Here is a 16,333-nt window from a genome sequence, read left to right as displayed (position 1 = left end):
TCCCAGCTGAACCCAAACCCCAGCACTATTTGAGCTACAAAAAAGAAACTTAGCTCTGTCCCAGCTAAAAACCAGGACAATCACATACCTGGAAATCCACCTGCCAGGGCTCGGGGCTGACCTGCTGCAGGTCCTGCAGGTGAGTTTTCCGAAGGGGGTTTTTCACCAGGGTTGTGCCAGGATCACTGGCCGTGGGCACCTTCTTACAAGGTTCGTGGTCAGCGATTTGGGTGGTGCTGTAAGCCCGTCTCCTGGAGGAAGCCTTCAGGTCCATGCCTGCATGGTGGGAAAGAGGATTAGCTCCACTCTGGAGTGGGACCATTCAGCCTTGGTTCCCAGTGGGTAGTGGGGAGCCCACCCCTGTGGTCCTCCCGGGGTTGAGGGGGTCACGCTTCAGCCCTGTGTGATTTTAAGTAAAGCAACTAAACCACAAAGGAAATAAGAGCCTACACTCAAAACTCCTGGGGAAGTGGGGAGAGCAGGTTGAAGAGATTTTGTCTGAGCAGTTTTCAGCCAGAAAAAAACCTGACTGCATTTCCCCAAACCTCCCTGGAGAAGAGAAAGGGTTTACTAATGAAATTTCACTAGTGGAGACATTCTCCTGTCAGAGCAAGAGTAAAATTTCATTCGGAAAGGCATGATTTCTCAGTGCTTTTGACAAGGTTGGGGGGATACACAGCACAGTTCTTCTCTGAATATAAGGGAGGAACATCCCATTTGTACCAGAGGTTTCCTTGAGGTGTGGAAATGCACCCAGGTCCGGGGTGCAACCAGCTGCTTTATGCTGCGTGTTGCTGACACAAACACCCAGCTGAACTGTGACAGTCAGGGGTGACACCCTGGGGACTGGGCTTGGATCCATTTCCCCTCTCTCCTGATCTCAAACTGCAATGTCAGGGCTCGAAGGGAAGCGGCTGCTTTGCAGGTGCAGGGACAATCTAGCTGGGCTACCCATTTGCTCACTCCTCTCCTTGTCCACACACCGGATTTCAGCTTGGAAAGCTTGTAAATAATTATTTGGCCAAAGCTAGAGCTGCTTTGAAAATCTCCAGGGAAGCCAGTTCTCCAAAGCTTCCCTTGATTTCCTGACAGGTTTGGATAAAATATCCAAACCAAACAGACTCAGTCAAGCCTCAGGAGATCTGTCATCCCTCCTGCAAACTCCTCCGGCTCTTTGCAGAGATACAGTCAAAGACACTTATTTGTCAGACAAGCAAATTGTCGCAGAAGCTTGATTAGAACGACAGGGGCATCACAGCCACGCTTGTACAGAGGAAAATCTGACCAGTGTCTGTGTCCGACTCTCCCCTGGGATCTCTGCCCACCACCAGCTGATCGGGAGCACGCTCGGTGAGGCAGAAGCCCTCTGAGTCTCTGGAGTGGTTCCAGCTCTCCCCGCTTGCTCCCTCCTCCTGGGAGTGAAAGAAAACAGAGCTGCCCGACTCCTGGGACCGCATCATGCTGTACCGTCGCCTCTTGTCCTGGGGGAGAGCAGAGAGAGGGAACAAGGTCCTACCATCACGTCCGTCAGCTGGATCCCAGCTGAGATCAGCCCCTACTTGTGCACCAGTGCCCTGATCCACTGAGTTCCTATCTCTCCCAGAGGTCTCCCACCATCTCCCATGAGGACAGAGCAAGAGACACCTCCTGACCACAGAAAAAGAGTTGAGGTACCCATTTGTGCATCAACACCCCCTGTTCCCAGGGCGGTCCCACCAGCCAACGCGTCATGGACTCACAGATCTGGGGTTGGAGATGTACAGGGAGGTGTCACAGACGATGCTGTAGCCAACCAGACGGTCACCAGGGAAGAGGCAACTGGTGCTGACGGGGGAAACCAAGACCTCGGTGCTCTCGGGAAAGACCCACTCCACAGACACATCACTCAGGACCGGTGCCATCGCCTTCTTCAGCGACTTGATCATCTGAGGCAGAAAGCAGAGGGGAGCAGTTATGCAGCACATGGACATTGTGTGTGCCATGGTGTGTTACAGGGGAGGGGGAAAATATTTCCCTAAAAAATCCATCAGCTGATTTGTACCTTCTCCTGACCTTCGATGGGAGCCTGCCCTGACACCCATCCCAGCACCCCCAGCCCCTTGGCACTGTTATCCCAAGGGCAGCAGAGCAGATATGGATAAAACCAGGCTCTGGTGTGAGGCAGCATCCCCTGCTCCCCTCCAGCACACAGGAAAAGCTGTTGACCTTCACTTGTCCGAGCCTCAGCCCTGCCCCAAGCCCCGACACTCACACACTGACTGACAGCACTGCTATTATTGGTCCAGGTCCTTGCTGGTACAAGCCACTGCTGGAGATCAAGCAATGCTCTGCCAATTACACATGTGGAGAAGACCAATATCTGTGAATATCTCATGGACAAACCTACCAGGGAGCCATCTACAAGAGCTTTCCTGCACACCAGGGGAAGAGAACACCAGATTTAGAGGCAGAACAGCTCAAATGTTCTCTATTGTTCCCTGCTTTCTCACAGGCTCAGGAAGACACACCAGGCTGTTTTTTATAAGGCCATTAATTGATGCCTCAGACTGCTGAAGGCACCAAGCTGCACAGCTCGCAAAGCTCTTTATTAATAGCTCTATAAAAAAACAACAACGCTTCCTTCACTGTCTTTGCTTTTAATTTACATCAGAAATGCTGATGCCGTTCTGTCTTAGAGAGGTTTCTGTGTGCTCCAGGTTCCTGCAGAGGGGTAAACTGTTGAACTCCTTCTTTTGAGATCAAGAACATAGAAACCAGCTTTTCAGAGATATTTAAGAGCTAAAGACCCAAGTCTCTCTGGGTTTAGTCATCCGGTGGATGACAGGCTTGGCACCACGCTTTCACCAGGGGACAAAGCCATTCTTACGCCGTTCTGAGGCACATCAGTTTACTCAGTCTTCATGGGGAGAGTGGAAATGAAGAGGCTCCCCCCTTTCCTTTAAAGTTGGTTTAATAGGCAAAGCTATCGCAGCGTATTCCTCTCCCTCAAACCCCGGGTACTTCTCGCCTGAGCAACGCGAGGGCTGAGCCTGACTTCAAAACTAATTGGCTGCTTTGATGCCGGTTCCTCTGCCCTCGCTGGTGTCTGAGGCAGCAGTTACCTTTGAAGCCAAAGCTGCTGCATCCCGGCTATCGCTTCTCCCCATCCCCACACGGAGGGTAAACACACCCTCCCACTCCCTCTGACAGCCGGAGATGAAGATGCTCTTTCATCCCCTCCCGCTCGCCCACCTGCTGCCGAGAGGGAGTTGAAAAGGCAGCACCAGGATGGGGAATAAGACCCACTATGAGCCGTGGCCTCCCCCTCGCTGAACCACAGCATCGTTAGAGCCGTACAAGGTGGTCTCCTCAGGGAGTGGGTGGATGTACCTTGGGCTGCAGCCTCTCTCCCTCCGCCACGAACTCGGCGATGCCCCTGGACACGGCAGCCAGCCCCCGAACCAGCCTCCTGCAGGCGTTTGGCCCGATGCCGAAGCTGTAGCACCTGCAAAGGGACAGGGAGTGTCAGCATCCAGGGGATGAAGCCATCCCAACCCCAGATCCACACAGCCCACCCACTCCCTGCAGGCAGAAGACACCTCCATCGGCTTTATCCCACTGCTAGGCACTTGTCCAGCACATCTAGAGGAAAATAAACCAGCTCCTCTTCTAGGTGGCTGGCAGGAGGGTCAGGAACAGGGATCCCCCTTCTGCTACCCCCAGCAGACCTCAAATCCCTTCCTCAAAGAGCTGCCTTCAGCTGGGGTGCTCAGGGGCTTCCCAGAAGGACCCCAAGCTCTCCTCTGCAAACACAAACAAGCTGCTTTGCTGCCAGTTCAGCTCTTTTCCCTGCCGAGTGTCCGTGGTCAATAGCGCTAAAGACTCGGTAATTATCTCTGCTCACAATTAAAATAAATGTTTTCTCAAGGAAAGAGGAAGCAGCTCCCCTGACTCCCAGCTCAATGAGTCCGGATTTGGTTTTGGCTGAAGGCTGCAAACCCAGAGCTGAGCAGGAGCCTGGGGAGAAGCGAGCAGTGCCTGGTGGGGATGGATGCGGTAGGAAGCCAGGAGGGATGGGTGGGACACAGTGTTGGGCAAGCTGAGAAAAAAAACCCAAAAACACTTTCAGCAGCAAACTGCATCTGCAGGAGGGGCTTTTCTCTTAGAGGTTTTTAATCCCTAGATGGCTGCAAATCTTAGGGCAGCCTCACACTCTCTTAAATAAGGCTCTGATGTTCTTTTGAGACAGGGGCCACACACAGGACTCGGTGGTGTGCTGGGCGCTGCCCTCCAGGGTCACCCAAGACCAGGCTCTAACTCCAGTTGCATGTAGCCCAGCACCATGTCCCTATAAGAGCCAGGGACGGGTTGATCTATACAGCTGAGAGGCAGTTAAACCCCCATAACATAAAAAAAGGACAGAGCAGCTTCCCTGATAAGCCCTGAAGTCTGAGGGATGGAAGAGGAATAAGATTTCCTTACATTTTTCTCACATTTCATGCCCCTTAAAGAGGCAGAGGAGAAACCAGAGCAGCTTGTCATCAAGGCTGGGGAACCAGGCTGGGAGCTTGATGCACAAATTAGCTGTTTTTTACATTGCTGTCTTTCAGCATATTCAATTCTGCCCAGCCCCATCCTGGAAGCAGCTGGGGCCAGACCCAGATGTGCTTTAAAAAAATAAAAAAAAACCCAGCAAAGAAGATTGTTCATGTGTCAATCTCTTCTAGCAGGAAGCATCAGACGAGAGCCTGTGAAGCTGTCAGCTCAATTATCCTGCTTTTGATTGTTTAAAAAAGCATCTGAACTTCTGGGATCTGTTCCAAACCCTTTGAGGTTCTCCCATGGCTCATACCAGCAATCTCTCCTGTCTGTAACTCTGAAGCAGGGACGTCTGTGAGACGGAGCCGTGTTCAAGGAGAACCACGTGCCCCACTGTGCCAGGCTTTCACCCCTGCACCCGTACCTGGTGGAACAGGAGTGGTTTCGCAGCAGCTCCAGGACCTTCCCCGTGTTGCTGATGGCCCCATCCGTCAGCAGAAAGAGCAGTCGGGGATGGCCCCTGTGGATGGGCTGACGAATGACCCACTTCAAAGGCGATAAAATATTGGTGCCACCCATATCAGCTCGGATTTTCTTGATGCTCTCGCAAGCGATGGCCAGGCTCTCCTGCCCAAAGGAGCAGTGCAATCATCAACCTCTGCACCAGCACCCTCTGAGCACCAAGGAAATGTGGCTTCACCCACCTCGCAGTAAATCTGACTGGCAGGAAAGAGGGTCTTGAAGGTGGATCCAAACCCAATGACGTTGAAGAGACATGCTGGCATCAGGCTCTTAAGAATGACCAACAGAGCGTCCTGGGGGATGGAAAGCAAGTGGACATCAGGCACAACCAGGTCTCTCACCAGCTGCCCCAGCTTCACCAGTAAAAGCTCTGCCCAGACCCTGCCTTGCCATCACACCTTACTCCCACCTACATTGTCTGCCTGTATTTGATAATAAAACTGCTTCTTTCATAGGATTTCCCACACCAAGAAAACACTGTCTATTACTCTGCTCTTTCCAAAGCCCCTTAATGATATTTGGGTCCCCAAGCAGTGAGGAAAATGGGGAGCCTTCCAATAAAAAAAAAATAAAAAAAATAAAAAAAGGAGCTGAACAAATTTTTCTGTTTGTTTTTAACTGATTAAATTTGTGCTTGCAATAGGGTACTGCAGCACAGAGCTGGTGGGTGAGAAGCAGAGTGTGAAATTGAGAAGTGCGACACGCAATGCATTTCAATGTCCAAACTTGCAGAAAATAAACAAACAGCTTAAAGTTACACAAAAGGAAAAGCCTCCCCCATCCCCAGTTCTCTTGTATTCATAGCTGGCATCAATTAAAATAACGGGAGAGACAGATTTAAGCTATTTTCTTTACCAGAGGTGGTTATCTAACTTGCCTATTCCTGGTTTTTACATAAGAGAAGAGCAATTGAAATTGTCTCAGACATCTGTGATGGCTGTGGACAGCTCCAGGACAGAGGTTGTGTTAACAGCAACTGGGCAAAAGCTCCCCAAGGAGCTCCTGAGCTTGCAGGAGAAGCAGGAGCAATTAACGTGGCAGGAAAAGGAGACTAATTTAAAGCAAAGTGCTGGCAGTGTTCAGGAGAGCCTCGGTTCTTTCTGTTTATGTGCTGATAAAGGCAGACTCCTGCCAGTCTGCCTAGAGCAGCAGAAACCCTAGAACCAGCCCCAAGAGAAGAGCTTGCCAAGGTCAAAGGAGCAAGAGCAGCCTCCTTGCTTTGTCATCCGCCGTGGCAAAGACCGAGTCACCGCAGAGGGTGGGTGCTGGAGCTGCAGGCAGAGAAACCCCCAACCTGGGAATGGCCGTGGGGAGATGGGCAGCAGGTCAGTCCAGTTCCCAACCCCTGTGAGACTCAAGGCAGAGCTGGAGCACTGCAAATCAGCAAAATAACATAGGAGAGCAGAGTTGCCCTTTAACAGGCTCCAGAATACTTGAAACCAAGCTGTTATCTCAAACCTACGAGAATATATTTATACTGCTGCTTTCCAGATGGCTCCTGGGATGTCAGCTCTTCCAAATCTCAGCACTGACATCCCAGCTCAGAACTGATTATAAGAAAAAAAACAAACCCAAAACCCTAAATTTTCAAATATTTCTGTTAAAGCACTTCCCAAAGCGGGCAACTGATGCCTGCTTTCTGTTTCAGCAAGCAGAAAGATTTATTGCTTCTTATGGTAAATATTGATCTTGATCCTGTTGCACTCAATATCTATATGGCAACTCAATAAGGAGGAGATGTTTGCCTCCAGAGAAGTCAATTCCCAGTTATTAGTCTAGTTTTGCCAGCAAATCCACTTGATGCAGGCACCATCACTCTTCTGCCCGGCTGCATCAGGATGGGAAAAGAAATTTAAACCCCTGAACTTTCCACCCCAGCCACTTTGGCCAAGGGTCCTCCTTGAAACGCGTCCTCCTGGCTGCACAGAGCCAGCCCATGTTGGACCATCTCCTCTCTATTTGCATCTCCACCAGCACCACCTGAAATCTCCCATATCTCCCCTAAAATATTTTTCCAGAAGGGCAACAGGCTTTTTCCTGTTTTTAAAGCCCTCCTGCAGATGGAAGTCCCAGTTCAGGACCTCCTGGAGAAGGGCTCTGTCACTGCAGGGTCCCCATCCTCATGGGACAAACCAGCCTCCATGGAGGCTGTGGAGACTGCAGTGCCCAAACCCGGCCACACTGTGAGTTTGGAAAGGAAAAGTCTGGCCTGAGGCAGAGATGCCTCCTGATTCCCAGGCTCCAAAACGTGCCAAGACAAGGGGGTTCCACCTCGGAGATATCCCAGCCCCTTTGGTGGATGGGACAGGGGAGAGCCTCCCTATCCCAGGGGACCTGCTGCAAACGTCCTCAGGCTCCCCACATCCCAATCCTTGTTGCTGGAGGTGGCCATCCTCTGGCAATTCCCATGCAGAGACAGATGGGCAAGGAGATGGGCTAGAAGATGCTCCCTGCCACTCGCCTTGGGTGGTCAGTCCTGTAGAAGCAAGTGCAGCTGTACCCGGGGGAGCATTTGGGTCCAAATTTGGGTGGCACTTATGTTAGGAAAAGGTGTGAGCAGGACACCTGGGGACACATCAGCTTGGGGAATCTCTCAGACATCCAAATGCAACCAAACCCCTCAGGGGAAGCCTGCCTCTGCAGTTCCCTTGCTGTCCTCAGGGAAGATGCACAGGGCAGTGTAGACCCATGAGGATGTGACATTTGTTATGCTCTTGGGGCTCAGCTGGTCCCAAAAATGAAGACAGAGACTTTCCAAAGAGAGCTTTTGCCAGAAACCACAGCTTCTCACTGAGACCTGCCAGCTGGCAGGTGTCAGACACTAACCTGGCCTCCAAAGCCCATTAGGCAGGGATAATGATAATTAAATAGTTACCAGAGTGATTTCCCCTTTGATGGACACAGTGGTCCCCAGCAGGCTCAAGGCAGGAATCTCTGCAGATCCTTTGTGCAGTGGCACAAAGCCAAGCCTGCCTCTCATGGGGCAATCCACAGCTGGGTCACAGTCCCATCTGACAGTGGAACCTCAGACCCACCAAATATCATGACAAGGCCTTTCTACAGCCCCTTTTTTATCCAGATGTCTCTGCAAACCTCCCATCATCCTCCATCAGTCTGCTGGTCTTCATTTCTATTTGAAAAAGGGATGCATCGTGTTCAAACAACTTCTGGGGGTGCAGAAAGGAGCCCACCAGTAAAATGTCTCCTAATGCATGGTCAGCATGTCACCCTGAACCTTCCCTTGGAGCTCCCTGGAGGTTTCCCACCTAGGCAGCGATCTCCCCAAGCTCTCCTGGAGACAGGGAGAACTGGAGAAGGAATGCAGAAGAGATGCACACCAGCAAAAGTGGGAAAGAAAACACCTTTGCATTTGATGTGCTGATAGGAGAAAGAAGAAGAGGAGCAGAACGGGGGCGAGTCAGCTTCACCGCAGGTACCTAACAAGCCACACGGTTGAGATGACTAAAGCTGCAGTATATAATTACCCCCCATCCCCTCATAACGAACATTCATCAGCTCTCAGCAACCCCCACTGCTCTCTAATATTCATCCCTTGCTGGCAGGCAGGCACTTCCCCTCCTGCGTGGTACCTTGACACGGTTGATGTTCACGCCGCTCATGCTTCTGCTGCGGTCTACGAGGAAGATAAACTCTCCTTGGGCTTTCCGGAGGTCTGGCTGGATGGTCCTCAAGTCAGGGCAGAAGTTAAGCATGATGACAGGGTGGTGAGGGATGTCCTTGTTCAGCCGTTTCCTGATGATTTGTGTCTGTAAGAAAGAAGGAAAGAGCTCAAAAGGTTGATTTTTCTGCCCCTTTTCAACTTTGAGGGAAATCACAGCAGGGCTGCATGCCCAACGATGAAGCACATGGCCTTTTGTGGGCAAGGATCACTTTGTTCTGGCCTCAGTGGTGACAACACCTGAGCTCAGGCTGTGCCATAGCCTCTGTCCATACCCCCTGCAGAGCTGCTCTGTGGGTGAATGGGATTCCTGCCTCTTCCCAGCCATGGTCACGCTTTGCCCAGGGGACAAAGGTGGCAGAAAGCCTAAATTAGGGACCCCAGCACACACGGAGCAGCTGCACGGCTGGATGAGAGTCTGGAGAAGAAATGAAAAGATCTGGATCTTGCAAAACTGATGCTTCAAACTTTTCATTAGATCCCTCCCCAAAATGTGATTCATTAGTGCAGTTTGGTATCACACCGGAGGTTTTGTCCGTGGTCACTCAATAATGAAGTGCCAGATACAGCCCTCAGCACGCTGTATTTATTGCTTTGATTCATTCCTGCCACTTCTGGTCTGCTGCTTTTTCTGCCCATTTCTTTGATCATTTTCCTTTGCACAAATTGAATCGCTTTGGAAAGCTGAACCGGTTACTCAGGACATGGTTCGATAGGAACCCACGTGATCTATGTCTCTATACTGCACACAGCTCTAATAGCTCTCTGCATTTCGCCTCATTTTATTTCGAGCAACAATCTTAATTAAAAACATGATAAAATTAAACTGGAAAAAAAACCCCAACCTCTTGTGATGGGTTTATAATCTGTTGTTATGTGTGTATAAAGCAGCCCCAGGTTCATGGTCTTGGCTGCTTTTGAGGGAGCTCTGGGAGCCCACAGCAGCATGAACCGTAACCTTCCATCCCTGGGTCTGCAGCGCAGGAACATGCTCCACAATAACCACCTGGGTCCTTGGGGGCTTTGTTTGTTTTTTTTTCCCCCCTCTATTTTTTTTTTCCTCCCCTTTTTTTTCATGCTGGTTTCACCAGGAGTAAACTAGACCCTAAATAACCGGGTTTGTTTTCTCCAGCCATGAGTCATATTCCTAGATCTACGAGCTAACGATGAAGTTTTTTATTTTACATAACTCACTAAACTCAGGAGACCTGGCAGATCAACACATAACACGCAGGCTTCGCTTTCGGCTGCGCTGCTGGAGTGCTGCTCCTTTGACCCCTGCAAAAAGACAGTTCCCATTCACAGGAACAAACACCTTGTTGTCACCCCAGCTCTCGCTCATCCTCTTGCATTTCACTCTCATTCTTTGCAGTATAAATTCATCAGTCACTAGGAAATCAAGGGGCTTTTTCCATCCCTATTTTCCTCCAGTTATAGGATATTATTTTGTTTAACATCTTTCCCAGCATGGATGTTTATTAAATTTCAGACTAGAGGAATCCTTGCTGCCTCTCCAAGAACCAAATTGTGGCTCTGGACCTACTCGCAGCGCTCCTTGGGATGCTCTTGGGGACCCAAGACATAAAAAAATCCCTGCATGATCAGGATGAGCCCGTAACATGGATTTCCCAGCCCATAACATGGATTTCCCAGCCTGTAACATGGATTTCCCAGCCCATAACATGGATTTCCCACTGCCTTCAGAGTGAATTTTACAGGCAAGCCTCCAGTAAACAGCCTTGGAGCTGCTGCTGCAGGTCAGCTAGAAAAGCAAGCACTTCATCCACACTGTCTCTTCTCCTCCCCTCCATTCCTCTTCACCCTTTATCCAATTAGAGTAAACTAATCAGATCTTGTTGACCGAGAGTTGATTCCAGCGTGTGTTCCTCCCCACCACCCTGCTACCTGACAGGCATCCAAAGCTTTTGCATAACAAACTCAGGGATGAGAATTAATTATCATTAACTGCTGCAATTTCTGGGCTAATTCATTTAAGCTGAGAAGTGCCCAGTGTCATGCTCTGAGCAGCAGCAGTTCTAGCCCATAATCTACCCCAGACACTCAGGGCATTTTCTCTGCTTCTTGTCCTTCTCCCTGCAGTTGCTTCCCAATCTTCCTGTGGCAAAGAGGTGGGTTTCCCACAGGGAAATGACTCTGACATGATCTCCCCACCCGCCGATAATTTGACGTGCTAAAGACACAGAAATAATTAGAGAGCCATCTGAGTCGTAGCGTGGGAGTTTCATTCCGTTCCACCTGCCACATGCTGAACACAATTAAAGGAGATGCCTGCCGCGTGAGCAAGCGCGGTCCTGACGCCAGCATCATGCTGCAAGAGAAATCAAAGGGCAAAAGGAAAGAGAAAAGGGTTGATGTGTCTCTGGCGAAAGAAGAAATCACGGCAGCACAGGGAGGCACCTTCGCAGCAGGTTTGGGACATCTGCCAAGCGTGGGTCCAAGCTCAGGGATGAGGAGATTGAGTTTAAGGGGAAAATGAGCATCCTGGATTGCAAACGAGAACGTCAGCGCGTGTAAAATGGGGAGCTGACACAGTGAGCCCCGGGGCTGTGGTTACACAACTGCAACGTGTGCCTGAGGTGAAGACACCCACCCTGGAAATTCAGAGGGCTCTGACCAGTCTGCTCCTCTTCCCTGCTCCCAGACACGCTGCTGTGGCAGCTCAGAAGTGCTTAGGCTGTCACTCATCACTTCAGAATTGCTGAAAGATGAGGCATAAATCCCAGAGCAGATATTTTTCTATTTGCTGATCAGCAGAACAAAGAGAAGTTTCTCCCACCTTGTCTGCAGTTCAGCTCATTATTCCAAGCAAAATCACTGATTTCTCCCTGACAGCTATCCAGAAACAGTAAACATTTACTGAGCAATTAAAATAATATTTTATTCTATGTCATTGCAATAATTATAATACCCTTAATGCTCTAACAATGTACCTATCTAATTATGCAATGCTAGACTAGTACTAATTATACACACAATAACCATCTCAGAGCTTCTTCCACACTCAGTTTATCAGAAGCACTGCTCAATTTTCCCCTCTTCCTCCACGCAAGCCCCTCTCTGAGGGAGGATGACGCAGAGCTTGTTGGGCCAGTGTAATATCTGGCACTGCAAGCAAGCAAGCAATCATTTACTTGCACAGCTCTCCAGTCCCAAGGAAAGCCTCAGCTGACGCCTGCAGCTTTTGCTTCTCACCTTTTTCTCAGCACTGGGGTCCTTCTTAGTGCCTTTAATGAAATCATTCTTCCCCTTCAGGTGTCGTTCGTACTCTGCAGGCGTCATATCACCTTCTTCCATTAAGATGTGAGGCATGTGGGGCTCTGGAAATGCAGAGAATCGGGTGAAGAACAGCCTTAGCTAAACTTTAGGTTTGTAAGAGACACAGACACTCTCAGTTGTGAAAACAGAGCAACATCTCTGAGCTTGAGCAGCATGGGCAACCTTGAGAGGGTCAGGGCTTATCTCTGAGCAAGCCTAACTCCTGACAATATCTGCAGAACCAGAGCTAATCCAGCTGTCTCCAGCACTACAGAGGAGGGTCCCAGGAAGGGGCAAGAGCAGTAGAGAGGAAGCAGAGCCCACCTACCACTTGGATGGATCAGGATCTCCACGGGTCTGTCAAAGGTGTGTTTATTGGCCAGTGTGATCATGATGCTCTTGGCGGAGCGAGCGGAGGGGTCGGCGTCTGCTCGGATCTCATGTGTAGGGCTCTCAACACCTGCCCGGGGAAACCAAGGTGCCATTAGGGACTGAGGATGGGGAAGACCAGGGAGAAGAGACAGCAAGATGGCAAAGGACAGGAACCAAGAGGACTATGTGATGCTTCTGCTGTATCAACACCCCATGTTAATATCAGTGTTGTACTGGTAAATCCACCCCAGCACAGTTAACTTGCCAAAACTGACTCCACATTGAGGGGCCAGAGAAGGAGGAAGAGTGTGGACACTGCCTTGAGGAGGTGATAAACCTGGTGCAGCAGGATGGCTCCAGTGCTCCTACCTGCCAGCAAGCACGGCCCTCGGATCTCCAGATGGAAGCTGAAGTCGTACTCGACGGGGTTGGTGGCCTCGCTCTCCAGCAGCTGAGCCAGCCAGAACCTGCTCCCTTGCTCCAGGCTCCCTGATCCACAGTAGTGTTTGTCTCTGACAGGGAGGTGAACCCCAGTCAACACTGTGCACATGTTATATTCCCACAGGAACTGCAGATCTGCTGGAGGTGAAGCCTGCAGCAGCTCTCCAGCCTCCTACAGCAACAAGCAGGCTTCTGCTCAGCCAGTCCTGCATCCCCCCCAAGATCAGTCCCAGCCAGAGCCCATCCCATGGTTTTTCTTACGTTCGCAGCTGGTGGCTGGAGAGGCTGCTGGTATTCTCTAGGCTGGGCTGGGGGACCCTGGGGACACACACAGCTGGCAGAAGGACCCTCACAGCCCCACTGGGTAGTGTCTGCAGCTCAGAGGAGGTGCTGATGAAGATGGAGACACTTTCCAGGGGAGGAATCATGCCCAGGTTAGCCACAAAAACAATCCTCTCCAAGTCTTCATCCATCATGATCCTTCCTGCACAGAGAGATGACCAGACTAGGGAGATGTGGTGTCACAACCATGGAATTTGCTCCTTCCCAGGCCTCCTGCAACCACCCCAGCCCTGGATCAAATGCCCAAACCAGCCCTCACTGCACACATCAGCACTTCTCTACAGAGCCCGAGCCCCAGCCCTCTGCACCACCCTTTAGCCATCCAGAAGCAAGAATGCTTTCCAAAACAGATGAGACCGTGGCTTTTGGCAGACACTCCAGAGAGGGACACGAGCACCACAACCCAAGGCTCAGCTTTTCAAAAGGAGGCCCCTCGATGCCATGGCATATGACAGCCAGCCACCCCCTGCCACCTCCCCATTCCTCTTCCCCTGGATTTCATCCCCACACTCACTAAAACACCCCTGAGCCCCTCACCACTTCCATCAGGAGCTCTTCCATCAGGGACCCTGCAGCCGTTGAAATACGTGTCATCTATCTTGGCTTTGTCTTTGATCTGCACCGTCACGGCACGTCGGGACACGGCTGCTTCAAACCCCACGATGGTGGTGCACTCATCCAAGGGGTAGACAAAGAGACCTGCCAGCCAGAAGGTTTTTTAGCAACACCAAGTACTTGCCTGGACCCAACAGCCAGGTTTGCAGAAATCAGCTCCCTCTTGGCACTTCCTATGCATGCTCCTGGGATATTTCACACTTCAACAATTGGAGCCTTGGACCATTGAAGATACAATTGAGGACACAATAGCCTTGGCTACTCTTCCAACAAGCATCTAAAGGTTAAAGGCACGTACAGAAACCCAGCGCTGTGATACCCCTGGCTCTAAAGCTCCTGTAGTAGCTGTTATATTGAGACCTTCAACCCCCAAAACTTGCCTTCAAAAGCCTGGGCTTCTGGGTTGCGGTAGGTGAGCGAGGCTGTCATCCCAAAGGCATAGCCGCTGACACACGATGTCACCTCTGATGCAGAGAGGGGCAGCGGGGAGCGGGTGGTCTGGTTAATCAGCCCTGGCATCTTCCCGGGGGTCTGTGGGTGATGGTGGGGTCAGGGACCACAGTGAGCTGGAAAGGCAGAAGGATGAGAAGGAATGAGGAGCCTTGAGTGCCCAAAACACTTGTGTGCCTCCACCACCTCATGGTGGTTTCTGCAGCCCTGAGGACAGAGTGGTGACTGACCCATGACACCTGGGCTTGGTGGCTCCGCTGGTGGAGATGGGGATGGAGACAAGAACCTGGTGGCTAACACTTGCCCCAAATCCCCACCAGCACAAGGGAGGAGGCTCAGATTAAACCTGCCTGGCTGGGGACAGGCAGTCCCAGAGGCTGACACTGCAGTGGTGGATCACACATCTCACCAGCTCCTGCACCCACCTACTCCTTGAGTCTGGACAGAATGGGTTAACACCTTTCTTTGCCCCTCCTGCTCCTCATTATCCTCCAAACCGAGATGTTTCTCCAGGATAAGACTGTGATCCTGAGAGTTTTCCTGTAGCCTGAGGGAAGGAAGAGCAGGTGGGCAGAGCCAGGTATCCTCCCTGCCCTCCCACACCCTTGTCCATCCTGGCTGCATTTCAGGGTGGTGCCTCTGGGCTCTGCTGCCCCACATCTCCAGATCCTCCCTGCAAAGGCTGACTCATCCCTCTGCTTTGCTTAGAGGAGACGTTCAGATGCAAAGTGGCCACTTCTGCCAATTACATTTCAACTCTTTTTCCCTGAGCAGGTTTTCCTCTGTTCCAGCTCATCTCTCCCAAGACAGAGGGTTTCAAAAGGAGACCTTTCAGGTAGCTCTCGGGCCATATCCAGCTCCCCTGGGGCATCAGAAGAAGTTGCTAGGCAGCAGTTCTCCCTGGCTGGCTCTGCAATGCTTTATGCAATGATTTACAAGGCCCAGGAGGAGCCAACAGCAGTGAAATACATCAGTTTCTCATTTCCTAGCAGTCTTGCGTTATTAAAACCACCTTTATATGCAAACGCCGTGGAAGATGTGAACAGCAGATAGCAATGCCACCAGCTCACCGAGTGTTCGGGCAGGAAAAAGGCAATAAGGGAGGAAAAGAGAGAGCAAGGGAGAGCAAGCAGAGCGGGGTGGGCTGGGACAGAGCAGCCAGGGTACTCAGGCATATAAACCAGAACTGCCTGGATTGGAAAAGATCTTTAAGATCATCGAGTCCCATCATGAACCCAACACTGACAAGTCCCCAACTAACCCATGTCCCTCAGCACTGTGTCTAAACGACTCTTCAATCCCTCCAGGGATGGGGACTCCACCACTGCCCTGGGCAACCCCTTCCAATGCCTCAGAACCCTTTCAGCAAAGAAATTCTTCCTCACATCCCATCTCAACGGCCCTGGCCACAACTGGAGCCCATTTCCTCTTGTCCTGTCCCTTGTTCCTGGGTTGAACAGCAGTGAAGGAGGAGATGGAGGGCAGTCATGAGGGCTGTATCTCAAGGCACACTCCCGATTCCCAGCCAACAACCTCGGCTGGTCCTGATTTAATCCTCCTCTCCTTCCACCACAAAGGCTGCTCACACCAGGAGCTGCCCATGGGAGACAGGGGATGCATCCAGGGGGATGCAGCCCCACATGGGCAGGAGATGCAGGAGCGTGTCCAGCTCAGCTGCTCTGGCATGGGAGTTCTCCATGAGCCCAGGGGAGGCCGTCACACACCAGGATGCTCCAGGCCATGCTAACAGGGCTTGTAAAGTCAGGAGCTGGCAAGAGTTCGCCTGCTACAGGGAGAGATAATGAAGGTCATCTCGATGCAGAGACATGGCAGAGGCCATCAAGATATCGGGAAGTGATTAAATGCCAGGCGGGGGAAGAAGGAGGGGGGATTATTTTGCCTCAGGGAAGAAAGCAAGCAAGAAATAACAAGGGGAAGATGTTCCCTCCAGCTGGACTCAGTGGGAATTCATTACGGGGTTGCCAGAGAGGTGAATCAGGCTCCAGGCAGCTCTCTTGGCTGCAGTGATTACAGCAGAGCCAGGGTTGAGATCCAAGCCCCTCACCTCTCCTGCGCAGAGGCACAGGACATGCTTCCCATGGGACCTGCTCTGCCAGC

General features: G+C 51.2%; 1 protein-coding gene across 1 annotated transcript; it reads right to left on the bottom strand.

Moving 5' to 3' along the window:
• Window positions 1-88: 88 nt before the first annotated feature.
• VWA5B1 (von Willebrand factor A domain containing 5B1) lies at window positions 89-14,284 on the bottom strand (the record flags this gene model as incomplete). The annotated part of the gene is made up of 13 exons (XM_010162210.1): window positions 14,146-14,284; window positions 13,661-13,849; window positions 13,070-13,313; window positions 12,737-12,879; window positions 12,324-12,455; window positions 11,933-12,057; window positions 8,631-8,807; window positions 5,223-5,333; window positions 4,943-5,145; window positions 3,370-3,484; window positions 1,740-1,925; window positions 1,286-1,481; window positions 89-276 (listed from the first exon to the last, which is right to left on the bottom strand). Coding segments are annotated over exons 1-13 (2,148 nt in total), but the record flags the coding sequence as incomplete, so codon positions are not given.
• Window positions 14,285-16,333: the final 2,049 nt, after the last annotated feature.

This window comes from Antrostomus carolinensis, unplaced genomic scaffold (assembly GCF_000700745.2).
Source record: "Antrostomus carolinensis isolate BGI_N321 unplaced genomic scaffold, ASM70074v2 scaffold13102, whole genome shotgun sequence".
Taxonomy (NCBI): Eukaryota; Metazoa; Chordata; class Aves; order Caprimulgiformes; family Caprimulgidae; genus Antrostomus; species Antrostomus carolinensis.
The sequence above is the reverse complement of the archived record's forward strand: the minus strand, read 5'-3'. Positions and strand labels throughout refer to the sequence as shown.